Here is a 27,331-nt window from a genome sequence, read left to right on the forward strand (position 1 = left end):
GGGGGCTGGGAACCATGGTGCCAAGGTGGGGCTGGTCACTCTTGCACTCACCCCCACTTCCAGACAGTTTGTGACCTTAACAGACCCCTGCACCTAGAGAGACGTGCAAACGCTGCTGGCTCCATATAACACAAAGCTCCCCCTTTGTGCAGCCAGAGGATGTGGAGCAGCTGTGCGAGGGCACTGGCCATGCTGGGCAAGGAATTCCAGGGGGAGACAGATCATCATCACACCCTCTTAGCACTTTTTAGCCCTTTCTTGCTCATTCTGCACAAAACCTGGCCAGGCCAGCAGTAGTGAGAGCCCCGAAGGGATTGTACTGAGCAGGGCCTAGGCCAGGAGGGAACCCGGCTACACAGAAGGGAAAAGCAGGTTTGGAGAGAATTGCGTCTTTCTGGAGAACCACCCTCCTGCTGCAGGCAGAGTTAGGAAGGGGGGGAAGCCCCCTTTCTTCCCCCAGGGCAGGGGGAGGTAACGTCCAAGGAACCTGAGGGCAAGCAGCCACGCTGGTTCTTCCCCAGTGAAGTGTTGCAGCGCAGAGCAGAACCCAGCTGCCTGGGAGCCGCCGGCCAAGGGGGGATCTAGCCCTCACCTTCTAGAAGCACATTCTCTTCCCCGTGGCCTTACGCCTGTACGGGCTTTAGCTCTGGTGTAAGAGCAGCACTGCTGGAGATGCCAACCCCGGAACAACCGCCTGTGCTCATGCTCCATCGTGCGCCTGCACAAGGAACTCTGCAGTGGGACTGTCGTGCATTAACTCACGTGGCTGCGAGGAACCCGCGGGTCTGAATTACGATGACTGCTTTGCCATTGTTACAAGGAAGCCGAGTTCCAGCTCTGGAAGCAGCGTGGGCCGGTTCCTAGGGGGCCGGGGGCAGTTGGACAGACTTCTTTCTGTGGTAGAACCGGACTAGGCTGAAGCGAGCTGGACCATGGGCCCGAATGTACAGATCCTGCTGGAGGGGGCCCTGGGGCAAGGCAGGAGGGGCTGTGTTTACCTGATCCTTTCACCACTGACACAAGCCGCTTCGTGCTAAGGAGCAGAATGGATTCGAGGTGGCCTGGGAGAAGAACGGGACCAGCGCTGCACACAGAAAACAAGCGGGGCTAAGCTGGACATCCTGGCCTGGCCCCTTCAAACCTCAGCCCCCATTGAATTGTTGCCACTCTCCGAGCCGCTGATGTCCAACTGGAATCTGATGTGTTACCAAACTTTTCCTACCTCCTCCCGGGGGTGGGTTTAGCCTGTTGAACGCCCACAGGGCCCGATCTCGCTAAGCCCAGCCGTTCGGCAGGGGAGCCGGACGGTGCTAGAATGTCTTCGCAGGCTCCGCTCACAACTGCTGCTGTCCACCCCTCCGAGCCCCCCGGGCAGTCTAGTCTTCATCTCCTCCCTTGTTCAGAGCACCAAATAATGCCCAGGCTGCCTCCGGAGCCCTGGCAACTTTCTTAAAAGACAGTTACAAAGGAGGGATGGCGGGGAGGGGGCAGGTCTTCCCCTCCTTCCAACTTCCCTTGGTTAAACTGGGGAATCCTCATTTTCTGCCATTCTTCTGTGGAGAAGAAACTCTCCTGCCGAACCGCCGTCTCTTGCCTCACTGTAGCATCGTGGGCGTGTGGCTGCCTCCGGTCCCTGTGGCTCTGTGTGCGCAGTAGTGTCTTGGCCGGGGCTATGTTGTCCTTCCTCTGCTGAGGAGCAGCACTGCCAGCTCTGCTTAGGACCCCTGGCCCCTTGTGTCTTGTGTCAAAGGCTGACTTTCAATAGATCGCAGCGAGGTAGCTGCTCTGCTACGCACGAAACCCTGACCCAGAATCAGGTCGTCTACGAATGATTTAGCACCAGGTTCCCCACGAACATGCGGTGCGCAACGGGTGAGAGGCGGCTCCCTTCTGTCCGCACTCCGGTCCCGACACGAATGGCTCTCCTCACCGAGCCCTACCCCCCGGAGGGGGGGGCCGGCTATCCGGGGCCAACCGAGGCTCCACGGCGCTGCCGTATCGTTATGTTTAGGGGGGATTCTGACTTAGAGGCGTTCAGTCATAATCCCACAGATGGTAGCTTCGCCCCATTGGCTCCTCAGCCAAGCACATACCCCAAATGTCTGAACCTGCGGTTCCTCTCGTACTTTGCAGGCTGCTGTTAGCGGCGAGGTCGCCTGGCTTGGAGGCCATGTTCCCAAGAGGGAAACGAGTCAATGGAGAGGTGGCCAGCACAACCCGTTACATCCAGCTCTCCGCAAAGCTCATCTTTAGTGCACAACAGCAGCGTTGTGAAGTGAGACTAGTAGCAGTCTGGGGGGGGGCTGTCTGTCAAGGGATGTGAAATAATTAGGGCCCTACCAACTTCATGGTCCATTTTGGTCAAGTTCAGAGTCAGGATTTTAAAAATAATCCATGTCATGATTTCAGCTATTGAAATCGGCCATGTCAGTGGTGTAATGGCAGGGGTCCTGAGCCATAAAGGAGTTGCAGGTGGGCTGCAAGGTTCCTGTAGGAGGGGTTGTGGGATTGCCACCCTTACTTCTGCACTGCTGCTGGGGGGAGCTGGGCGCCCAGCCAACACCTGCCACTCTCCAGCCACCCAGCGCTGAAGGCAGCGTCGAAGTAAGAGTGGCACTACTGTGACCCCCCTCCCCAGCCCGCCACTCCCTTTTGGGTCAGGACCCCCCAATTGAGAAACGCTGGTCTCCCCCGTATATAGTAGAGGGTAAAAGCACACAACAGACCAGATTTCACAGTCCGTGACACATTTTTATGGCCGTGAATTTGGTAGGGCCCTACAAATAATGCCCCTGGTGGTTGGACCATGCCCTCTCTCTCTTCTACCAAATCTGGAAAAGTCTGAGCCAGATCTTTGGGGTGGGAAGAACCACAGCTCTCGTTTCTGCCCTGTGGAGCCCAGCTGGGCTCTTGCACTGAAATTCAGACGCAGCACGGAGAGGGGGTTCCAGCAGGCCGTTCTCTGGGCTGCACCCTGAATTTCATGGCCTGACAGTTGAGCTGCTCCGGATTGTCATGTAAATCAGGCCAGCTGGAGTGCAGCTAGGCTTCGGCTGACACATTAGCCATTAGGGGCTTTGGCAGCAGCTTCCAAAATAAATACCCTGCTTCCAGAGCCCAATGTAGCAGTTTGGGCTGGTTTGCAGCTGTTATTCAGATGGGTGCTGTTGCTATTCCAGCGTCCTACCGGGTAGTTATAGAAGTGCCAGCAGCCCCCTGGAAAAGGAAGGCTCCAACTCTGATGTAGGGAGGGATTCCTTAAAAACAGTCTCCCACACAGAGCAGGAGCTGGTTAAACTCCTCCCCGGAGCTCCGGCACCGAGCTGCCCGGCCACCAGACTAAAAGAGCAGTTAGGTTGTGATGCCAGCAGGGCACAATAAGGACTTGGCTGGTTTTAATCTAAGTCTTGAGGCAGCTCCAGGCATCCAGGACACACACACTGCACCCTCCAGCTGTTGAGCTGTTCTGCCCTTGTCCTGTACTTTTCATTGGTTGTGTAGCAGCTTTCTGTACTGTTAAAAAACAAACGTATCCCCACCTGCCCAGCGGGGCGTGTCCAGTGGTTTCCTTGGTCCCCCACCTCGCTCAGCACCCAGCTGTGCACACCTGACGTAGACGGGGGCTTGTGTGCAGAAGGGCACGCTCAGAAAAGCACAGCTGCTGGGCCGTGCTCCTGCCCAAGGGAAGGGGTGACGGTCGGGAAAGCGTGGCTTTCAATGCTCAACCACTGTGTCGCTCAGCCCAGAGCTGGCATCAGCTCATGGCTGTTCTTTAGTCACGTTCATCACGGACTACAGAGCTGAACCCCTAGACCTGCTTGGGGGACCAGCTGGGGGTAGAAACAGACCATTCGTTACATAGGTGGGCTCGAATGGGACTTCCCAGCGTTAACAGGTGAGCAGGTCCATCTCCCCCACCCCTCCGCTCTGGCCTAGCAAACAGCACAGCAAGGAGGGTCAGTCCCCTCAGAGCCTCTCCCCAGGGACAATGCTCCTTTGAGCCATCAGCAGTGGCTGTTGCAGGCCGCAGGCAGGTCCCTCAACAAGAACCATGAACTCTCACCAGGGCAGACATGGGATCTGATGCCTAATCTGGGCAACTCATGCAGAGGGTTAAAGCACTGGCCAGAGGTGGGGCAGGAGGGAGTTTGCCCTGCAGACCTTGGTATTCCCGGGCCTCAGCTCCAATGCTGCACTGGGACCAGCTGGGCTCATCACCTGCAGCCACTGGGCTAGTCACACGTGCTTGGGGCTAAGTCAAGCACCCTGGCTGTGGCAGAAAGGAAAGCGCCGACACAAGGAACGACCCCTCACCACACAGTGGGGTTTGGTTTATTTGGCACCCTGCATTAGAAATCACAACTCCACCGTTATCAAGTTGAGCCCAGGGCAGTGGTAAAGGGGGGCTGGATCGCTGGAGACAAGGCTAGTTCCTTCGCGCTGCCTTCCCCCTCCCAAGCACACACTGCTACGCCAGCTCCACCACATGAGAGGAAATACATGATAAATACTAATAGCGTCAGCTCCATCGTCTCCTTCCCTCCTTGCTCCCTACCTGAGTGGCACTGCTGGAAAGGCAGGCAGGACAGCCACAGTGGGGTGGGGATGTCACAGAGGGATTCCATCCGAGGGGCTCGTGTTTATGGGCGGGGAGTCCAGATCAGGGGGTCTGATTTGTCTAACTGCCAGTGCCCCAAACTCAGCCTGGGATCTGAACATCAAGCAAGATTCTTCTCTTCAGCAGCCACAGGAATGAAGGGTCTCCAGGGTCCATTACCACCAGTCACGTAATTCCCCCTGCCTTCACATTATGCCCTTTGTGCCATCGGCGCAGGCCTGCTGCTTCCAGTGGCGTAACAGACTGAATTTCGTGCCCAGCACCGAGGAAGGACAATGTGGTCCTGGTCCAGTGGGAGTCAAAGGCAGTAAATGCTTTTCTCACCCCAGGCAGCAGATCCGACGTCGAACAGACAGTGGGCGGCTCTGCTGAGTAAGCCAGGGCCTTTTCCGCAGGCACTAGTCAGAGGAGAGCTGCAGGGTACCAGCTTCTTGTGCTTTGGAAGCGGCAGACAAGGGGCGGAAACAGATTTGACAGTAGCTACTTAGCCAACAGAGCACACCCCTGTCGGGGTGAGACAAACGCTGAACGCTTCTGGGAGGGCCCAGCTGTGCCAAACCATGCGTCTGCGGCATTTGGAGGAAAAAGCCGCCTGGCACTCTCCAGGTGTTACGAGTCACAAACACTCCGAGGCAGCGCAGCCCGGGCTGGCTATTGAAGTCCCAGTCTTGGGCAAGCTGGAGCCACAGGGGGAGCACACAAAGCACTCTTCATAGCTGTCCAGATCAAGTCATTGCCTCCACTTGGGCTGGGTTCTTGCTGTAACAGGCCCACACTCCAGAGAAGGGAGGACAGGTTCCTGGCTGCACAGCAGCTGGCGTGGCAGCCTCACTACTGCAGAGGAAATTCAGCAGAGGTGCTTCGTACAGGTAACAGGCGCCCAGCCCCAGGAGGGCATTTCTGCTAGGCCAGGCGGTGGGTTTCAGAGCCTGGCACATCTAGACTGGTAGTTTTAGCCCCATAGCACCAGCCCCAGTCCACTGACCAGGGCTCTGAGACTCAGTGCTCCCCTCCACCCCCCACAGAGATGTGCCCAGCTCTGCCCCCAGACAGTGGGTGCTGGAGGCAAGGAGCGAACTGGGCCCTGGAGAATACAGCCTGCAATTCCTAAGCCCAATAAGGCTGGAACATGCTCCCAGGGGTGACTAGCTGAGCTCGACCCCCCTGCGGCCAGGGGAAGTGACTAGACCAGGTGTAACAGAGCGGGGGTTATGCTGTCTGCATTTGCCTTAGTGAAACGGGAGTAAAGGGACTCCAAAGCCCAAACACCGATGGCTGCAGGGGAAGGCACTTCGAAGGCAGCACATCGGCCATCCAGCGGCCTGGCTGGAGCGGGCTCCTCCAGCAGCGGAGGTGCTGCAATCGGTCAGTTGTGTTCCTGGCCGAGGGGCTGGCGAGGCAGGAGCGGGGCACGACCCCGGCGCCAGGCACAGGAGCTAGGGAAGCTCAGCCTGCCGGGGTCAAGGGCCATTTGCAAAGCTTCCTCCCATCACTAAAATGTCACCACCTGAACTGCCCTGGGGGGGTGGTCTGGGTTTGCTGCAGATGCCACTCCCCTCACAGCCCCTGCAGCATGAATGCTGCTCACTCGGGAGCCCATGGGCAGAGGGCTGGGCACAGAGAAACGCCCTTTGCCGGGATGCTGCACGGGGCCCAAACGCAAAGCTCCGCCATGCCAGAGCAGTGCCGCAGCCAGGCCATGGAACGAGGGTGCCCGCAAGGCAGGCGAACCCCTCACCCTGGGCACAAGGAAAGGGCAGGGCACAGGCTCGATGCAAGGAAGGAATCCACGTCTCAGCTTTTAGAAGCGAGGCCTCTCCCCCCCCCCCATCGGCCTCAGCTAGGAACGCCCCGCCCAGAGAGAGGAGCTAACCCAGGACACAGCTGGGCCAACAGCAACTCTGCTTTGATACACAGCTAGAGGTGCCATAAAGACACCCCAGGCCAAGAGACCCACTGCCAGGCCCCCAGGAACTCGCACCCCCCAGAACAGGGGTCAGAGCTGGGGGAGCTTCCGGCTACCAGCACCCCACACTGCCCCACGACTCATTGAGTCCTACAGGGCCAGAGTGACTCCTGCCAACGTCCGACCGGGCGGGCCAGCCAGGCCAGGGGTCAGAGCCCACGGCAGCGTCACTTCATTAGCACCATTTTGTTAGCCCATTTCCACCACGCTCTCGGCAGGACTTCGCTGGAAGGCACCGAGGACAGGAACTCGCAGGGGAGGATCTTCCCCCGTCTGCGCACCCTCCCCTCCGCCTGGAGAGGACGGGAAAAGCTTTGGCATTGGCTCTTTTCACGCCCCAGGGAGCTGTGGGACATGGCCTGGAATCCTTGTCCCCCTTCGTGTCGGGCTGGCTGTGCTGGGTAGGGCGTTACAGTCGGGGAGGATGCTGTGGTAGCACTAGGGTAATCGCATCCTGGACAGAGTCGCTAGTCAGAGGAGAGCTCACCCTGCTGCTTGCTTGGGCTCCCAGCCTCCGCCCCGTGGCTGGGGAGTCCCTCCAGCACCCTCCTGGCTTTGGGACAGCTGCTGGGGAGAGGTGGATGCTGGCAGGAGCACGCCCCATCCACCCTGCACAGACTGAACAGGCCCATGGAGACTGGGCCATGAGCACCAGGAAAGCAGCTGCTGTACCCGCCAGTAGGAACGGGCACTTGTCGTGACCGGGTGCGGCCAGAGCCCTTGTGTCAGCCAGCCAGGCCCGAGGCTGGCACCGGGGAGAGGAGAGGGCGGGACCTGCAGCTTTCAGAGGGAAAGCCAGTGCACCAGCCCTTCCATGGCAGAGCAGGGGCCTTGCCTGCTGTTCCTATTTACAGACTTAGCCTCGCTCCTGCTCCAGCCTCCTGGACGGCTCTGTCCGGTGTCAGCATTACCACCGGGAGATGCACACAGAAAGGGTCCCTGGGGACCGGCGCCCACCCAGCGGCAAGGGCTGGCAGCAGCTCGGGCACCGTCCTCCCCAGCTGGCTCTCACTGCTAGGAGGTGCTCTCCTGCGCTCTCTCCTCCTGGCTCTCCTCATCTCTCTCGCAGTTCCAGTCCTTCAGGCTCTCTGGGAGGGAGGTGTCTTCGTCCAAGCTCCCGGTGCCCTCTACAAACGCTTCATAGGTGGATTTCTCTGCAAAGGGCCTGGGGCCCAGCAATTCAACCATGTCCGCTTTTTCCAGCACTTCTTTCTCCAAGAGACGCTTTCCTACCTGTGGGGAAAATAAAATCATCACAGCCCGATTCCTCAGCCCTCCAGCCTCTGCACGTTCCCTGCCGCACGGTGCACACTTCCCTACAGGCAAATACTCCAGCATGCTGTGCGTCAGGGTGACAGACAGACCCATCTCTTCCGCTCCCCTCCCCTCCGGGTGTCCCATGCCAGTGTGGGAGGAGCTAACCATCCAGCTGCTGATAGTGCAACTGGGCCACCAGAGGCCCCTGGGTTGGCTCCTGCTGGGGCACGGACCAGGGCCCGTTCACGTACTTTCTCCACCTGGTCGTGACACCGCGTCAGTAGCTCCCGGGTTCTTTCGTATGCAGAGTTGATGAGGCTTCGGACCTCCTCGTCTATCAGCTGGGCCGTCGCCTCGCTGTATGGTTTCTCTGTGAGCAGCTCACCCTGCCACAGGAAGTCGAAGGAGACCTGGCCCAGCTTGTCACTCATCCCAAACTGGACGATCTGGAAGAGAGCAGCCCCACTAAGCTGGCTAGCGCCCAGGGGACGAGCTGAGCCATTCCCATCCCCCGGGCAGAGACACCTGGCAGCACGGTGCCAGCCACATGCTCCTTGCTCTGGGCATTACCTGGGCGTAGGCGCTCTGCGTCACCTTCTTCAAGTCGTCCTGAGCGCCCGTGGTGATGCGCCCAAAGAACAGCTGCTCAGCTACCCTGCCACCCAGCATCATACACATGCGATCGAACAGCTGCTCCTTGGTGTACAGGTACTGCTCCTTGGGCAGGTACTGCGCGTAGCCCAGCCCCTTGCCCCTGGGGATGATCGACACCTGCAAGACACGAGACACCTGGTGACAGACCGGCCCCTCCGCCACGGCTCCCGGATTCTAGAATCTCCCTGCGAGAGGGAATGTTGGCCAGCATGCTGGGAGCACCCCTGGGGCTCAGCTTTTATCCGGAGACGCCAGAGCTGGCCAGGACGGGGCCTGAGCGCGAGCATGCTCTTTGCAGAACAGCCCGGCAGACAGTCAGGGCAAGGGAGGGGCCCGGAACGCTGCCTGTGTGGTGCCCAGCACCCAGGGGTGCTCTCCTCCAGGGCAGGGTGGCCTGAGGTACAACCGAAACAGAAATGTTCAACAGCCTCCACGGCTGTCTGGCCCCGAGGGTATAATCCAGCCAACAGAGCCCCCCGCCAGCTGCTGGCTCCTCATCCTGACCCGAGCCCCTCGCCAGTCACGCTTGGGGAGGACATGTTGTGAAGTTCCAGATCCGCCAGGCTCAAGGCCAGAGCAATGGGAAAGTCCCGTCAGGCTGCCACTGGGAAGGGGGAGCAGACTAGACACAAACCTTCAGCAGGGGATCAGCGTGCTCCAGGAACCATCCCACCACAGCATGCCCAGCTTCGTGATAGGCCACTGTGGTCCTCTCGTTCGGCTGCAGAACCTGGGTCGTCTTCTCGAGACCTGGACACAGGTTCGGGAGAGTCAGTGGCACTCATGGGGAGCCGAGGTACCGGACCCTGTAGTGGGAGCCAGAAAGCCCCCCTGCCCCAGTGAAACAAACCCAGCGGTGTCCACAACACCCAGCAGGGAGAACCCCACTCCCCTCCTTTCCGAGCCAGGGACAGCACCTGGGGCCTTGGCTCGCTGGCTAGGGACGATTCCCAAGGCCCAGCCTGCTCTTTAGGCTCGGGGGCGGTATTGGCCCCCTAGAGGGATGTGCCTGGCCATGGGAGCTGCCCAGCTCCGTGTGGTGGGTTTCTAGAACACAAGCTCAGGGGTTAGGAGTTCACAGCGCTGCCGGGGAGGTAAGCTGATGCTGTGCTGGTTGGAGGGGCCACAGGAGGGAGACAAGGAACCCCTGCACACCCCCGGCCGCGTGGGAGGACGGGAAGACGAGGAGCGCAGGAAGGGACCTGGAACGTTAATTCTCACGAGCACCTCTTCTGCGGGGCTGGGCCAAGCTCTGGAGCGGAGCGAGACGAGCCCATCAGGATGGCTGGCATCGCTGCTCCAAGCCGCTGCAGGCCCAAGAGCTGCACGACCGTTTGCTCAGCAGGCTGAGGCTGCAGCGGGCTACGGGGGCAGCACTGGGGTTTGCACACGGCTCAGCAGCCCTGCTGCTTTCCATCCCCTGGGGAAAACGCGGTGCTTTTCATTCCAGCTCCCCAGCCTCCTCCAGCAGCTGCAGCTGCTTGGCTGAGACTCCCCAGGGAGCACGTGGCTCTTCGGGCCACGCCTGGGAAGCTCTGCAGCCGCTCCCCTTGCCCTGCAGGGACCCACCCATTGCGTTCTCAGGCTAGCAGGAGTGTGCTCAGCTTAGCTCCTAGGCTGTGTGTGTGTGTGGGAGGGGGGCCCATCACCCCTAAGCCGAGTACAGGGGACACAGAGTCGCCTTCCTGACAGCCCCACAGGCGGCTCCCCCACAGTAACGGCCCCTAGGAGAAGTGCCTGGGCATCTCCCCAAGACTCTTCCTTCCCCTCAGCTGGGAGCAGGGCCCGACCAGCAGGTGAACCTGGGCTGAGCCCCAGGGCCCTGGAGAACCCCACGCTGCCTAGCGCATCGTCCGGCAGCCTCAGCAGGAGCCCTGAGCCTTCTGTCAGTCTGTGCTCTAGCAGCTGAGCAGTCTGGGCTGTGCGCGGGGCCAAAGCAAACTGCAGCAGCCAGCCACGCCCTGCGTGGTTCCCAGAACCCCCTGCAGCCGCGCCCCCCAGCAGAGCTCCGAGCTGGCCTCACCCCCGATGACTCTCTCGATGGCCTGCTCAAAGTGCTTCTCGGTGACAGAGGGCTTCAAGTGGCGAGCGGCAATCAAGGCAGCCTCATTGCAGACGTTGGAGATGTCAGCACCTATGGACAGGAGGGCCACGCCACCAGCCTAGTCCCCATGCACACGTCAAGAGCCCGGATCAGCCAAGGCAGTTCGAGCGCCCCCCAGCCACGGCCAGCAGGGCGAGCGCTACCTCTGCGGCACGGGGCGCCAAAGGAGCTGACCAGCGTCCCCCAGGCTGCATGGGCTCTGGGTGTCGCGCAGTGAACCCGGCGCCGGTGCAGCGCTTGGGCTCCTGGGCACAGGAGGCACTCGGAACATGGGGCTTGGCTGAATCCCCTGCTGTACCCCAAGTCCCCTCAGAGAGAGGGCGCTGGACTCCTCAGTCACCCACCTCGCTGGTGCCTGCAGAGCTGCCCTCCCCCGCCAGGTTAACAGGCTCCCGCCGCCCTCCCAGCACAATTCCAGCAGCAGGACCCGCCAGGCAGACCAAGGCCCCTCTGCTCAGGTATCCCGGCTCCAATCCCCACAAAGCACACCTGACTGCACAGTGCTATTCCTGGGGAAGGGGTTTCCTTCCTGACCCCAGCCAGTGATCTTCCCATGCCCTGCAGTCTAAGAGCTGCTGACATTTGCCCTCCCTCGAGCATCCAGAGGGGGGCGCTCTGTACAGAGTGGTGCATATGAACACAGCTCAGGGATAGCAGAGGCAAGTCCTCTGGCCTAGCAGCACCGCAGCTTTCTCGTTCCCGCCTGTGTGCACAGGTCACACCCCGCTGGGGAAGGACCAGTGAGTGGGGACGGTCCCATTCACAGCCGAAACGGGGCAAAGACCGAGAGAATGTGGGGCAGCATTGGGATCCCTCTGCCGTCCTGCAGAGCAGAGCGAGGCCTGGCTGCCTTCCGTCACGGGGGCGGCACGCTGACGTGCTAACTCAGCCCTCTGCAGCAGAGACGGAGAAGAAAGCAGCGACTCCAGTGAACCCTGCAGGGGTTGGAAGGCTGCAGTGAATATTTACTGTGCAGCTCATTACCATTTCCAGACCTGTCCATAACGGCAGGGGGCTCACAGCTGCTCTGTCTAGGTACTTCCAGAGCCCCTTGGCATCTGTCCTCCCACCCCCGAGCTGTTTCACAGCAGCGCAGCCAATTGCTACAGCTCCCTCCCCCACGCCTCCTCCCGCTTGGTATTTCCCTGCCACACACCAGTGAATCGTGGAGTCCATGCAGCCAATTTCCTAGCCAGGGCATCTCTGCTGATGCTTTCCTCCAGTTTCAGGGGCCGGAGGTGGACCTTAAAGATGGATGCTCTGCCTTTGATATCAGGCGGACCTGGGCAGGAACAGAGTCAGAGAGGCTGTTTCAGAAATGAATAATGCAGGGCTCCTACTGCCAAACAAGCTCTCCAGAGGGACGTCTTCTCCTCACCACACTGGTATCCTCGCCACACTGGACTCACTAGATCAGGGGCCTTTTCTGCCCCAGGTTGTTACTGGAGAGAACGCTCACAGCCATCTTTATTTACAATCAACCGCCTGGAAGTGTCCCTGTTTCCCTGCAAGGACAGCGATGCCTGTATCCAGAGCACCTCCCGTCGCACAACGTGCAGAGATCGCAGCAGAGACCCCACGGACGGGGAATGCAGCAGCTGCATAACAGCCCCACAGCGACAGCACACAGCCAGGATCACTCGGAAACGGCTGGGGGACTTGAAGGTGCACAGAACGCCCCCAGTGACACTTGCCAGGCTGGGCTGCCTAGTGGCAAAGGCCTGTTTACAACAGCAGCTGCCCGAGGACAGCTAGAGCACCCAGTCCCACAAGCCGCTGTCCAGAGACCCATGCAGCGTATGAGCCAAGGTGGCACCAGTGTTGCTAATGGCCACCTTTGGCACTGGGATCTCTCACACCCCACCACAGGGGCCTGCAGATCTATCAAGCCCGGGCTGGTCTTGCTTCCAGCCCTGCCCGCTTCACATTAACCCCCGCTGGGCTCCCCCCACTCCTTGCAACTATCATGGAACTCCATGTTTATACAGAGGCCAGATGATACTGCAACTTCCAGCCAAGCTGGGGGAAATTCAATTTGCTCCCCGGGACAGCAGGCTCCCTACGCCAGGCGAGGCACCAGATCTCCCCACCCCACACTCACTGGCTCAGCCGCCAGTCCCCGGCTTTCCGAAGGCAGCGTTAGCAGCGGTAGGGCAGGACGTTCTTTTCTCTACCGCTAATGATCAAGTCTCGGCTGGGGAGCAAGGGAGGAGGGCAGAATCTGCCGGGGTTAGGCGTGGCAGGCATTACCAATGTAAATCTGACGGTCAAAGCGCCCCGGTCTCAGCAGCGCAGGGTCCAGAATGTCTGGGCGATTTGTTCCTGCGAGCACCACCACGTTGATGCTGGAGTTGAACCCTAAACAGAGTGGGAGGAGGTCACACAGGTATCGGCGGGGGGAGAAAGCAAAATGCACAGGAGACTGGGAGGGCCTGGACTTCCCAGCAGGCTCTGAGGGGCTCACAGCTGTTTCGCTGTGTGGGCCCAGAAGGCTAGACAGATTCCACTGCTCGAGCCAGACCTTCTGTTTTCACTAGCTTTGAGCATAAGCCACTACCCAGTCTCTGAGCAGCTGTGCAGCACCCCTCGCCCTGGCGTGTCTGGGAGCACCCAGCACCCGAGTTTCTAAGGAGCGCCCTGATGCCCTGCCGCGGGCTGCTTTAGTTGGGGTTGGCCCTGCTTGGAGCAGGGGGTTGGACTAGATACCCCCTGAGGCCTCTTCCAACCCTGAGATTCTAGGATTCTCTGCTCACTCACCGTCCATTTCGACCAGCAGCTGGTTCAGGGTGTTCTCCTGCTCGCTCTGCCCCCCGAAGTTCCCCTGGCCCCGCTTCCGGCCGATGGCGTCGATCTCATCGATAAACAGGATGCAGGGGGCGTGTTTGCGGGCCAAGGCAAACATGTCCCGAACCTGAAACAGCCACACACAATGGGTCGCAGGGGTTCCAAGGCTCCGGACAGGCCCCCACTGGCCACTGCCCTTCCGCAGGGACGGGACTCAGCAGGGGCTCTGCAGAGCCAGTCATCCTCTCAGCACCATTGTCCTCAGAGAAGGAGCGACTGGTTTGGGGCACTCCCGCCAGGGCTGAGATGGGAGGAAGACAACAGCACCAGGCTAACCCCTCCCAGGGGCTCCAGGCAGGGCCTGCAGAGACCTGCCACAGCCCCGGCCCAGCAGCCTGTGCAGTGCATGCAGCACCAACGAGCCGAGGGGGCTCACACGAGCCAGTACTGGAAGAGAATCTGGAGCCCGGCTCCCCGCCTGTCCCGCCCACCGCCTGGGAGACCCACTGCTCCCCAGGCTCTCGTGGCAGCTAGGAGCCACCCCCGTCTAGCTCCAGCACCAGAGATGACCCCCCCAGAAGGGACTCGCGCCCCCCCCAGAGGCACAACATTCTGGGGAGCCCTCATGAGCCTCGCTGCCGCAGACTTACCCGGGCGGGCCCCACGCCCACAAACATCTCCAGGAACTCCGAGCCGTTCACCGTGATGAAGGGAACGTTGGCTTCTCCCGCCGTCGCTTTGGCCAGGAGGGTTTTCCCGGTGCCCGGCGGGCCCGTGAGCACAGCGCCCTGCAGCAGAGATAACGGAGACCAGCGCTAGCATGGGGTCATCGGCAGGGCTGATGGTCAGAAACCTGCTGCCAGCAACGCCGGCAAGGCTGCTCCAAGCGCCCTGTCACCCGGTGGCTCGGGGCATGTCTGGGGACTGGGTCCCTCCCAGCAGCCTCCATTAGAATCACTTTCATAGCAGGCCTGGCCCGCAGGACAGGGACAGAGCCTGGCAGCGTGTCGGGAGAGTCCAGCACTGCCAGCACACAGGGCTCCAGTATCACCAGACAGCGCTGAGCCACAGGGCCCGAGGGGAACCGCGGCATTAACGAGGCAGTCTGTGTGTATGTGTGTCCACAGGCGCCTGCTACACCTCCCCTTCCCCATGTAGGGGGGACACCCCCCACGCCTTGCACTGGGCACACCCTGGTGCCTCCTACACCTCAAAATATCACATTCACCAGCACTTACAGGTGCCACTAAGCCCTGCCCACACCAATGACATCATTGTCCCCATGGTAACGAATATACATCCCGGGGGGAAAGAGAAGTGACTAAATGCGCAAGTGGCCAGAGGCACTGCAAAGCGCTGGAATCCGGGCAGCTTGTAACACAAGCGTCCCCGCTGCACAGTTGTGAAAGCGTCCGCGCCCCCTGCGGTGCTGTGCACACAGCACCCCTCTCCGCACCATGCCCCACTGTCTGCAGCAAGGGAACCCGTCTGGTAGGCTGAGTTACTTGCTCAGCACGGCTCAGGCCTGGGACACAGCACGGGTCTGGGCGAGCTGCCCTCTGCCGGTCGCTGGGCCCACCTTTCCTCGCTCTTTTCTCCGTTAGTCACAAAGCTCCGCTCAGGGACCTGGACTGCTCAGAGGACAGCGCTCCAAACTGCCCAGGACAGCGCTCCAACTGCTCAGCTGAGGTTCCCAGCCACCCCTCCCTCTGAGATGGCACCTTTGGGATTTTGGCGCCCAGGTCTTGGTATTGTTTGGGGTTCTTCAGGAAGTTCACGAACTCCATGATCTCCAGCTTGGCTTCCTCGCAGCCGGCCACGTCTCGGAACTGCACGTCAATGTTGTCTTTCAGGATCTTGGCCGTCGTCTTGCCAACGCTGAAGAGCCCGCCCCCTCGTCCTCCGCGCCCGGCTCCCATTGGCCCGCGTCTCAGAGTGAACAGAAGGAAGCCAACCAGCAGCAGAATGGGCACCATGCTCATGAGGAATGTGCTGGGAGTGGAGAGAAGCACAAGCCAGTGTCACAGGGCAGCAGAGCACACGCAGCCAGCCGCTCCCCCCGCTGGCACTCACCCGTCACTCTCCCTGGTGTAAATCACTGCCACCTGCTGGGAGCCTTCCATTCCCAGCTCCAGCTGGGCGGTCTCCAGGTTCCGTTCAAACGTGTCGACGCTGCCGATGTTAAACCAGACGTACCTCTGCAGGGACCAGGGACAGACCCAGAGCCAGTCAGTTGCTGCATCGGCCTCCGCCCCCCACCCGTGGGCAGGATCCCCGGCTGGGCCCAACAAGCCACCAGCAGGACCAAGCGCTGCCCCCTGCCTGCCACACACACGTGCTGCCCCAGCACGCACACGGAGCTATGTCACAGGGCAGCTGCATCAGAGACCTCTCGACCCCGCCGGGCACCACAGCAATTCGCAGAGCGTGTGCTGCCTCCACTGTGGCCCCAGCAGCCCGGCTTGTGCCGTGGGGCTCAGTATGGGGCATGCTCGCCTGGGGGCTTCCCTTTCCTCCCCCAGTTCTGTTTGTGTGCCAAGACCCCTCCTCCCCCACAACTAGAAAACAATCCCATTACCTCTGAGCTCACACTCGGCACGAGGACCACGCGCACAAACTGTTTGTTCACCACTTCCAGACGGTCCACCTAAGACAGACAGACAGGCGATGGGTACAGCCCCTCACTAGAAGACGAGCAATCTGCATTCTCAGGGAGGCTGGTGCTAAAGGGAGGCGTTCAGTAGAGGACAGCAGGCTGTTCAGCACGGGCCTCTCCGGGTGTAGTACAAAAAGGCCACTTTGGGAGGCAGCCCCCATCTCTCTCTGCAAGAGCCAGCCCTGGCCTGGCGAGCCAGCCCCCGATCACACAGCCCAGCCCCGGCCTAGCAAGCCAGCCCCTGATCACACAGCCCAGCCCCAGCCCCAGCCCCAGCCCCAGCCAGCGCCCGACCACACAGCCCAGCCCCCGCCCCGGCCAGCCAGCCCCCGATCACACAGTCCAGCCCCAGCCCCAGGCCCGGCCCGGCGAGCCAGCCCACTAACGCACAGCCCAGCCCCAGCCCCAGCCCCGGCCCGGCAAGCCAGCCCCCGATCACGCAGCCCAGCCCCAGCCCTGGCCCGGCGAGCCAGCCCCCGATCACACAGCCCAGCCCCAGCCCCGGCCAGCCCCCGATCACACAGCCCAGCCCCTGCCCCGGCCCGGCCAGCCAGCCCCCGATCACACAGCCGAGCCCCAGCTGCTCTACTGGGAGTATTTACCAGACACCATGGGGTAGCTGGGAGCCAGAGGCTACAGTCCTTTTAAACCAACCCCACTAGAAAGGGGTGGGGTCTACGCTACACAGATGGCGGAGTCCCTGTAATAGGCTCAGGCTGTCCTCATCCCACCAGCCATGACATACACTGAGCTGTGTCCATCCAGCAGCAATCCCAATAGCACCTCAGCAGGGACCAGCCAAATGGCACGCGGAACGGCATCAGCAGCCCGTGGAGCGGGCAGCAAAGGCAGTTACACAGGCGTGGCTAGGGGGTCCCAGCCAAACAGCAGAGCAGCACCAGGACACAGGTCTGGGGAAGTCTCCATGGGCTGCCTTGCTGAGAGATACCCGCAGACAGCCCCACCTAGGGCTTCCCATCATTACTGGGGCCCGAGACAGCAGGGCACAGAGCCAGTCTCCAGGGAACAGTCAGGGGGACGTTGGTTCACATAATACGCTAACTTTAAGGTAGGCTCCTACAGCAACCCAGACGCCCCCACTATCCCGATGTATTCTGTGGCCAGCCCGGAGCACTGGCGGCCACAAGTGCTCTGGGGCTCCCCTGGTAAGAACGGATGGGAGAAGTGAGCTCCAGAATCTCTGCTTCCTTAGACAGACACGCAGAGACATGACACCCTTCTAGACCTCATAGTTGTGGTGAAACGCTGGACAACATGAACCAAGCATAAATGGACACAGAGATGCCTGCCTGAGTCTGCAGAAAGCCTAAAACAACGACTCGGAAGTACAAACCACCCCGTTATTAATGAGGTGTTAACTCTGAAACCTAAGGATGGCAACGTGTGCCACACTGAAAACTGAAATTTTGGAGACAGCATAAAATAAACAAAGTCAGAATAAAACAACAGAGGCTCTGGCAGGGACTTCATTATTAACTCAATACCTCCCTCCCCTCCGGGGATATGAAGCTTCTGCAGAACTTCCACCAGAGGCTGCAGAACCCAGGGACCTTGCCCAGGATTTCGAGGCAGTTGGCACAAGGCACACAAGGCCTTGCAAGTCACATGCTTCTGCTGTGAAGCTAGAGGTAAAGGGCAGCCCAGGGCTCGTGTGGGAGCCCTCGCACAGGATCAGTTGACGTGTAACACCCAGTCCTCTGGGAACAATTGGCAGGGAGTGAGGAATGGGGGTGCCCATGCTCTGATAACGGGGCTCTCCTTGATCAAAACAGAAGCTGCCCCCTGACTCCAGCCTCCGAATGGTGCCCGAATAGTCCCTGCTTTCCAGAGGCCCTCTGGGGGTGGTCTCCCCCAGCCCGGAGTCAGCAGGATTCAGAGGCAACTTGGTAACCCAAGCGCCATGCTAGTCACAAGTGGACAAATGGGGAAAACGTGCACAATGAGCCAGGAGAAAGCCATTCTCTCACACACAGACACAGACGACATTTCCTCACCAATCCTCTAGCCAAGTAGTAATGGACAAAATGCTTCCAGTTGATTTCTCTGCCAGGATCTTGCCAAAAAAAAGAGAGGAATCCCACGGCAGCACCTGCCCCCATGACAACCAGGTAGCAGAAGTTCTTGTCATCCCAGGGGAACTCTCCCTGGGGTGGGAGGAAAGGAAAAGAATGCTACAAGTCAGCAGCCTGATTCCAACCGGGAAATAAACATCCAACATTCAGAATTAGCCTGGGAGCAACCGCCAGTTCCTTGCTGCCCCCTGCCGACGGCCAGCCCTACAGTGCTACTGAACGATTCAGTGCAGGCTGCTGGCACAGCAGGTTTGAAAGGGGTGCAGGACTGCTCCAATTGCAAAGAACAGCCAGTGCATCTGTGCCGCAGCCCCACCCTGATCTCCGAGCGCGGCGCCTGTGTCTACACGGAGTGCTCACACGTAGAGCGGGAGCCTAGTGCGTCAGACTGGAGTCAATACCTGCACTTGTGCAGCTGGGCCTGGGCCCCCAGAGTCTGCCTGAGAAGGGGCATGCTGGCAGCCCGCTGAGAGCCTGGGCACTGATCTGTCATACTGCCCAACCAAACGCCAACCATTTGCACCTCGAACATGGAGGTGTGGCCTGCCGAGTACAGGCCCCAGCATGCCTTGGCCACTCGGACCAAGGAGGAACACACAGTCTTCACTAACCACACCTCTGGCTCTGGGCTGCATTCAGCCCGCAGCCACCTGTGTGTCACGTGGCTTATTCATGCCTCCCTTCCAAGGTAGCCCCTTGCCCCACCCTCTCACAGAGCTAATGTTAATCCCGAAAGAAAAACTATCCCTAGATCCTGGCAAGCAGAGCTCCTTCCAACAGAGAAATTCTGCAGCGTTTGTAGTTACTTTTGGCAAAAAGCAAAAGGGTTTGTAATCCTCACAAGAAACCCCAATGACTCGGAAATAAGGAAGCTGATGCAATTAGTGACTTATGTCACTTATCTAACTACAGCACTGTCATTAAAATACCCACGTATTACCGACAGGAAATGACCAGTTCAGATCATTCATATAAATATTCTATCAATTCACCACTATCCTGAGGGGAAAGTTCACCCTACACATTCCAACCACCACCTTCGCCCTGCCCTACAGGACAGGCTAACAGACTCTTGCAATCCAGATGTCCCACACTTGTGAGTCTGGGCTGTGGGCCAGCACTAAGGTTCTCCCTGGCATTTGTAGAGTTTTCACATGGATATTGTCCTTAGCCAAGGTCACATTTCCTGGCATCACTCATTTCCTGTCTCTTCAGTGCTTGGGTATTTTCAGTGGCAATGCTATAGGTAGGCATGGTACGTAAGGGTTATGTGGCTATTTCAGCTTCCTTAACCCTGAGTTAATTACGTTTGCGTAGAGGAATTGTCTAGTTTTTAAAAACCAAACCAACACAAGGAGCAGGGAGTCTGATGGGCAGGAAAGCCTTTACGTGCTGAGCACTGCTGGCCCAATTCTTCCCTGAGCTGGTGCTGAGCCCAGTGCAGGGCAGACAAGGGGACCCATGTACCCTCCTAACCCTCCGAGGCTGCCCTAACTTGTGCCTTGGCTGGAACTGCCTTTTGCTGCCAGCAAGGCCCACTGAGTTAGCTGGGCAATGGAACACCCCAGCCACGTGCCCTCCTCCCCTCACACCAGGCGATCCTCTGCACTTGCCGGGGAGACCACCCTATGCTGTAGGTATTGTCCGGGGGGGTGTGCATGCGTGGTGGTGAGGGGGGGGAGGGGGCTGGCTCACAGCTCCTTCACATCCCCTTGGTGCTGACCCAGCTGAAGCAAGCACACACTGCACTACACGGGGGAACACATTCTCTCTGCATGGCTAGCAGCTTGGTGCCCCAGGCAACTTGTGCGGGTGGGCACACGAAGACTGCTGGGGTGCCAGGCTCGAGCTCTGCTGGAGAAAGCTGGCGCGCCGCTGCAGCCCTGTATGGGCTTTGCTGTGGAATATTATATCCGCGGCTTGCGATCGATTTTGTATTCCCATGGCTGCTGCTGGGGCACAAACAGAAACATTTCTGACACAGGATCCAAACTGAAGGTTACGGCGAGTGACTGTGGTGAACATTAAGCTGGAGCGATCTGAAGGAAGAGCCAGACAGCAGATTTACACTGCAAACAGGGAGCCACTTGAACTACTAAACTAATAAAGAGATTTACGTGCGACTTTCCAGACAATTCAGTCTGCCCTGCAAGAGACAGGGTGATGAACCTGTGAGGACTGAGACTGATTTTTGGAACGAACAAAGGGACATAATCCTCCTGGAACCTTAATTATCACTGCCCCTATAACAGAGCTACAGACCTTCCACACGCGCCTCCACCACCCAGAATCCTCCTTCTTCCCTCCTCTCTTGCCGCCACCTCCTCCGCCATTTCCCCCATGACCGAGATCTTTTGGATCAGGGAGGCCTAGGGAAAAGAAAGGTGCATTAAGACAGACAATTGGCTTTGAAGAGAGCCCAATTTCCCCATCCCATTCACATGCCGAACAGCCAGCCCATTTATTAAATAAGCCAGCCCTGTTTGGAAGGTCTAATTAAAAAATATTTAAAAAGAGGTAGACAGGGCAAGCGAGATAAAGCCAATTGTACTCAGAATCCTACAGCGCAACGGGGATTTTACAGATCTGAACTGAGGTGAGCAGGACTAGAAGAGCAGAGAGAGTTGGGTGTCATGACAAGGGTTGAATTCTCAGAGTAGTGGTGGTGGGGAAACGTACTGACTCATGGTCATGAGGGTATTTTAGGCACACACATGCACACTGTAGCAATCGCTATCCAGCCCCTCACTAACACTCTCCCACTCCTGAGCATCTTTATAAAACCTTAGGACCAGCCCTGAAGGATTTGGGACTGTTTACCTTTAGTCTGGTGAGCATCCTCTGCTGGGCCGGGACTTTTTCCATTCTTCTTAAAATACTTCTCAAAGCCTTAGAGAGAAAGTGATTGTGTTTTGGTTATTTAAAGGTACAGTGACACTGGACTGACACTGTGCAGTCAAAGAGTCCCCTCTGTTTATAGGGGAAAGATTCTGGGCAAACCAGGAAGATGCTAAACCAAAACCAAAAGGTCAGGGGAAATGATTTTGATGACAGCCTTTTGAACGGACCGCAGGGGGCAGATTAGTATCTACAAGACTGGAGAGAAGGAGGTTACAATAGTCAATACCAGATATTATTAGAGCATGTAGCTTTACATTTATTTACCAAACAGCATTGTCCAAGAAAGATCTCTGCTTCTGGGATCTAACTTGGACAGATCGATCTAAGGGAAGGAAGAAACACCTGCTAGCTAGTATGTTGCTGCCTCTGTAGAGGGAAGGTCCCTGCGCAGAGGAATGCCTTGCATAGCACTCTTTGAAAGTCTACAGACAAACATACCCTGATCTCTAGGGGGGGATCCCCCCATTCTCTGGCTCAAAGGCTGGAATGCAGACTAAGCCAGAAGAGGGACTCGCTCAGCTCACGTCGGTTACCTTCTACTATCCCACTGCAAAGGGGAGTTCTGGACAAAAGGTGCCCCAACATTCAGGTTTTAACTTGGACTTCCTGAGGTGGACTGAATCTGCCTGAGGTGATTCTGTGGGGATATAAATCAGGGCAGCAGGCGAGAGCCCTGCAACACAACACTTATCAAAGGGCCACAAGCAGTTTGAATCTAGGCAGTTGCAGAAAGTGAGTTACAGTGAGGTTTGGGCCCTGCCCCTGCCCGAGTCTCCCTGCCAATTTGTCTGGATTTATAGCCACACGAACCTCAGCTGTTACCCGAAACACATATTAAAAACCCCACCCTTAAACAGAAGTGTGATTTTTAAGCTGATGGCATCCCTTTAACATCACTAGGGGCTATTATTATTATTAATGGGCCCAGGGCCTGCCAAGTGATGTACATTATTAGGTGTATTATGGTAGCACCTGGGAGCCCCAGTCACGGCCCAGGACCCATGGTGCCAGACGAGGTACAAACACAGAATAAAAAAAATCGATCCCTGCCCCAAGGAATTCAAACAGATCTCTGCTCCCCATTGTTTTAGCCCTGCAGCAGCAGCCCACCCTCTCTGCGCAGGGTTGTTCTGCAATCCATTCCCAAGCCCCTTTCACTCGGGGCCTGCATTCGCGCCCTTCTTGTTTAACGTCTATATCCCTCTGCCAACCACAGCTACACCAAGAAAGCTAGGAGAAGCAAAAGGCCCTACAAGTAGCCTTGCTGGAGACACGTACCTTTGGGTGGTTTTGAGCAGAGCCATTGCCAAGCGGATGCTCTGCTCCCTGGATAGTCCTGCTGCGGAGTGCGGATCCCCTTGGGCCACTAGAACAGTAAAGAGCAGTCTCATGTACACCACTGACACAGGACTGAACTGGCTCTCGGGGGGCAGGCACCCTTGGAATGATCAGAGCGCTACTGTGCTCCAATTACCTTCTGGGACCGCAGGCAGCCCACGCGTAAACTAGAGCAGCTCTGGGGCTGCTCTAATTGACAGGAGGAGCCATGCAGACCCAGCACGCCAGGAGGCACAAAGCAACCTTCGGCCCTGCCTCCCCAGTCCTGCGCGCAGAGCTCCTCAGCTGGACCCCGACTTAGCCCCTAGGTGCCGGCTCGGGCAGGGCCCAGGAGACTTGGCGCCGAGCTAGGCCTCTGCCTCAGTGCCCGGGCAGCCAGGATGGGGTGGCAGAGGACAGGCCTGGTGTCCATGGAGCCAGCGCTGGCTGTGGGGGGCGCCAACCCTGGGCGACTCCGTGGGCAGCTGGAGAACTCGGAGCATCATGGGAGGGTGAGCAGGAAACGGCCTGGCCCTGGCCCTGCCCCTCAGAGCACCGGGGGGGGGCAGAGGGCGCAAGGGGCGGGGCTTTCACACCGTTCACGGCTGTGCGCTCCTCCCACCCGTCCTAACAACCAGACCACGCCCCCTGAATAGCGCGTCTCTCCAGCCATAGGGACGTCATGACCGCGTCCAGCGCGCGCCGATGACGTCATCAGGGCGACGGTTTGCCCCCTTGTAGTGGCATACGGAGCCGTACATTTTACGACAATGCCGGAAAAGAAACAGTCACCTCTCACCTGCCGGATCGGTGCCAGGTCCCTGAGTCCAGCCGGTGTGTGCGTCCGGCAGCCCCCTCGCCATAGGGCAGCGAGAGGCGGCACCAGAGTCCCCGACGCGAGCCGATGAGCCATTCCCCACGGCTCCGCCGCGCCTTGACGCGCATGCGCAGAGTTCACGCCCGCGAAGTCTGTGTGCACATGCGCCTTGCCCCTCGTCCTGGGCGGAAGCACCTGACGCCTGGGGGCGGGACAGGAAAGGCTCCGCCGGGATCCCAGTGAGACATTCCGGGTAGGGACGAGCGCTGGGGCCTTTGGTTCCGGGATGCCCACGGCTCCGCGTTTCCCGTCACCCCCGCGGGCCCTGCCCAGAGCGGCCTCCCAGCGCAGGGACAATAGGCGGTGGGGTCCAGTGTGGATCCCCCCCCGTCTGCACTGCAGTGGGGTGGGGGATTGCAGCCCTGGAGACGGACCCCAGCTAGTCTCTCCCCATGTCTGCACTGCAGTGGGGTGGGGGACCCCAGCTAGTTCCCCCCCCATGTCTGCACTGCAGTGGGGTGGGGGATTGCAGCCCTGGAGACGGACCCCAGCTAGTCTCCCCCCCCCCATGTCTGCACTGCAGTGGGGTGGAGTATTGCAGCAGCCCTGGAGACAGACCCCAGCTATCTCCTGGAGTGCCCCCTGGCTTCCCTGCAAAGGGGGAGTGTGCCAAGAACTGAGCTTTCATTTCTGCTACAACTAACAATGTAGCTGCAGGGGCCTGGGCTCACCCCACCAGTGCATCCCCAGGGTGTGCTTGAACTGGTTGGTAGGTCACCAAACCAAGCCAAGCTATTTCCCCCCTCCCCCCGCCATCCTGGTCTGGCCAAGGCCGGAAGGGGAAGTTCTGTTAATCTGAGGTTTCAGAGTAGCAGCCGTGTTAGTCTGTATCCACAAAAAGAACAGGAGTACTTGTGGCACCTTAGAGACTAACAAATTTATTAGAGCATAAGCTTTCGTGAGCTACAACCCCCGAAGAAGTGGGTTGTAGCCCACGAAAGCTTATGCTCTAATAAATTTGTTAGTCTCTAAGGTACCACAAGTACTCCTGTTCTTTCTGTTAATCTGTGTCCCAGCAAATGCTGAGTCATGCTGTAGTCTTTAGTTCATTAGCAACTGAACTTTCCTTCCCAGGCTTCAGTGCAACAGGTTAAGTAATGACAGACCCAGCAGCAGCATGTAACCTCAGTGAGCCGTTTGGCCTGATCCCCACCGCCCCCTCCTTCAACAAACGAGCAATGACAACACTCCATTAAAATGATCAAATACAGTGGTTTATTGAATCAATTCCATTGTACGTTAGATTCCTGTGCTACTATCCCCCATTCCTCCCCCTTGCTACAGCCACCAAGTTGTGGTGTAACCACAGGGAAACTTCCCCAGAGGTTTTGTTTTTGTCATTCACACTTTGCAAACTGCAAACTTTTGGTCCTGGTTCTGTCCTCACTGTGCAGGTTACAGGGCAGCTGTGTCAGCTAAACAGTTTTGTTCTCATTATGAAGTGACCCCTTTGACAGGAGGGCAGGCATGGCAAGGAATCAGACTGCACTGTAAGAGGGGATGTTCACAATGTAGCTAGAAACGTGCCTCCCATGCTGGACAGACAGACACACACTAGCTCTGGTTGAGCTACCTGCTAAAGATAGTAGTGTGGCCAGTGTGGCATGGCCTAGCTCAGGGGTCGGCAACCTTTGGCACCCAGCCCGCCAGGGTAAAATCACTGGCGGGCTGGTTTGTCTATCTGGAGCATCCGCATGCACGGAGCCCCGCAGCTCCCGCGGGCTGTGGTTTGCCATTCCTGGCCAATGGGAGCTGTGGGAAGCAGTCCCTCAGCCCACACCGCTTCCTGCACCCCCCGTTGGCTAGGAACGGCGAATCGCGGCCTGTGGGAGCTCCATGCCTGCGGATGCTCCAGATAAAGAAACCGGCCCGGCCCACCAGCGGCTTTACCCTGATGGGCTGGGTGCCAAAGGTTGCCAGCCCCACGAGCTCAGAGCTGCAAAGAGGGCAGATGGGTTGTCCTCACGTGGCTAGCTCATGCCACAACATTCACACAGCTATTTTTAGCCCGGTAGCTCAAGCAGAACCAGCTGTATCTGTCTAGTCGGCCTAGGAGATACACTCCCAGCTGCCATGCAGACATAGCCACTTCCCCTGTCTTTTCCCTTCCAGATACAGGCAAGGATCATGCCATCCGTTCTGTCTGTGGTATCTTTCCCATTGTTTATGCTACTCGAAGCACTCCTGAAGTTACAGACTCCGAGGGTCTGGTAACAATACACACACAGACAATTACAGTGATCTGTCTGGGGCTCAGGTGCAACGCGGCAGCTGCTGCAGTCACTCTTTCCAAGATGCATTTAATAAAGGCCATGGAGCAGCTGGCCTAGGGGCCTAGACTGTCTCTTGCCACAGGTGCAACAGCGCTGGGTTTGATAAACGTATGGCAGTCGGGTTATACACGATACTGCCTGGAAAGTGGGAATTGCACCCTTCCCTCAGGACTGCCCATCCTGCCACAGGCTAGCACATGTGGCCACACCTGTGGCATATGCTGCTTGTCAGGCTTCTGCAAGCGTGTGGAACAGCAGGTTCAGCAAGTGCTCTTCCATGCCTAGGCTCTGGTGACTGGGCAGGGGTGTAAAACACACTTGCGCTGCTAGTCCTGCCCTCTGAACTGGGGGGTGGGGGGCCGGGAGAACGCTTTCTTCTTAAGACTTTGTCATTGCAAGATTAGGAACTAAACTTAAAAAAACAACCACCGCCTCACCCCAGCTTCACAACGATCCTCCCCCCTGCCTGCCTGGAGCCTGCCATCTGAATCTCTCACCCACACAGGCAAACAAAGTGTTTCTAGAAACCAAGAAAAAGTCAGGGACTTACAGGGTAAACAATGATTCTGTAGCAAGGTTTGTTATTTCTACTCAAATAGAACCAACATACATGTCTGTACAGAAATTAAAGTGCTCACGTTAGTGTTCACGCATTGTTGCACACCCGCCCTGGCGGACTAGCCATTAAACATAAAACCATTAAGAGAAGGTTGAGGCAGCAGCTCACTTTTTGAGGAGCATCCCAGACACGTGGTGGTTCGTTTTCACTAAGAGACAAGGGCCAGCTTTCTCCGGAGAGGCAGAGCTGCTGTCACGGACCCTTTCTCCAAGCGCTCGCCTCTGGTCAGAGCCCAGGACGGGGACGTTTTAGCCTAGCAGGTGAAAGTTACAAACCCCCGAAAAGGGAGTTAGAGTTTAAGGGCTTAGGCCATGACAACTACACCAAACCCAGAGTATGCAACATCCGCACTGCAAAGGGGAACCAGAGGCTGAGTTCATGCCAGTGTGAAGTGGGAGGGTTTCAATGTGTAACAGTCCTGGGGGCGGGATGCGGTCAGGGGGTAGGAGAAGTTTCATCCGAGGAGAACTACTGAGAAAGAAATGAAATGAGCACGTGAAAACTGAGCGCGGGGGTTAACAGAAGCCCAGTAACAATCCCAGCGTTTGCTAATAGCAAACACTATGATCCAAGCAGAGGAAGAGGTCAGAGGCAGTTGGGATCTGGCAATAATGGCCCCCCACACACTACATTGGCTCAGGGGGGGGGGGTGCTACCTTTGGCCCATCTCGGTTCCCAGAGGGGTCTGACTGCCCACACCCCATTCAGCAGAGGTGGTGTTTCCATTCCAACCCCCTTTGATTGGACTCCAGCTCTAAGCAATAGCTCAGGGCCTCTGCTGGCTTCAGCCAGCCCTTAGCACTGGGACTAGAAGCAAGTCCCTTATCCAAAGGGAGTGGAAGTGGCCCAGCAGCTGAAACACGTCCTCTGGGAAATCGGGTTACAAACAGGTAGTGTGTGTTTCACTTGCTATCCAGGGCATTTCGTACACAGCCCCTCCCCCGGTGGTGCGAGAGCCCCACAGACCGGCTGGGGCGGAACCGACAAGAGGAAAAGCGATTAGAACAAAGCCTGCTAGTTCCCACTTCCCCTGGGACGGAGGGGCTCGGCCCTGCACAGAGCCCGCAGCCCTGCTCCCTCAGCTGTAGAAAAAGGAAGACTAAAAGGATTAGTGCTCATCCCGTAGCTACCCCCCAGAGCTCCATCACGGTCACTGCCCAAAACCTGCGCCCCTCCCTGGCCGGGCCCAGCAGCCTTGAGTCCTTGGTTCTG

The 27,331-nt window shown here is 58.2% G+C and overlaps 1 protein-coding gene across 1 annotated transcript; it reads right to left on the reverse strand.

Annotated features, from left to right (window-relative positions):
• Nucleotides 1-7,598: 7,598 nt before the first annotated feature.
• On the reverse strand, nucleotides 7,599-23,263 carry LOC135888864 (AFG3-like protein 1). Its single transcript, XM_065416659.1, has 17 exons — nucleotides 23,150-23,263; nucleotides 22,312-22,399; nucleotides 20,953-21,021; nucleotides 20,395-20,501; nucleotides 18,055-18,204; nucleotides 15,962-16,030; nucleotides 15,457-15,581; nucleotides 15,105-15,375; nucleotides 14,034-14,171; nucleotides 13,357-13,510; nucleotides 12,850-12,957; nucleotides 11,756-11,881; nucleotides 10,519-10,629; nucleotides 9,130-9,245; nucleotides 8,412-8,612; nucleotides 8,093-8,287; nucleotides 7,599-7,817 (listed from the first exon to the last, which is right to left on the reverse strand). Exons 1-17 carry the CDS (start codon nucleotides 23,261-23,263, stop codon nucleotides 7,599-7,601), a joined length of 2,361 nt encoding a protein of 786 aa, XP_065272731.1.
• Nucleotides 23,264-27,331: the final 4,068 nt, after the last annotated feature.

This window comes from Emys orbicularis, chromosome 14, assembly GCF_028017835.1.
Source record: "Emys orbicularis isolate rEmyOrb1 chromosome 14, rEmyOrb1.hap1, whole genome shotgun sequence".
Taxonomy (NCBI): domain Eukaryota; kingdom Metazoa; phylum Chordata; order Testudines; family Emydidae; genus Emys; species Emys orbicularis.

Excerpts from the sequence above, each read along its gene's own strand:
- LOC135888864 (XM_065416659.1), bottom strand. The coding sequence starts at position 23,263 with ATGGCTCATCGGCTCGCGTCGGGGACTCTGGTGCCGCCTCTCGCTGCC. Across the intron at positions 12,958-13,356 it reads GCTGCTGGTCGAAATGGACG|GGTTCAACTCCAGCATCAAC; the intron begins GTGAGTGAGCAG and ends CACTCTGTTTAG. Across the intron at positions 10,630-11,755 it reads ATGGACTCCACGATTCACTG|GTGCTGACATCTCCAACGTC; the intron begins GTGTGTGGCAGG and ends TCCTGTCCATAG.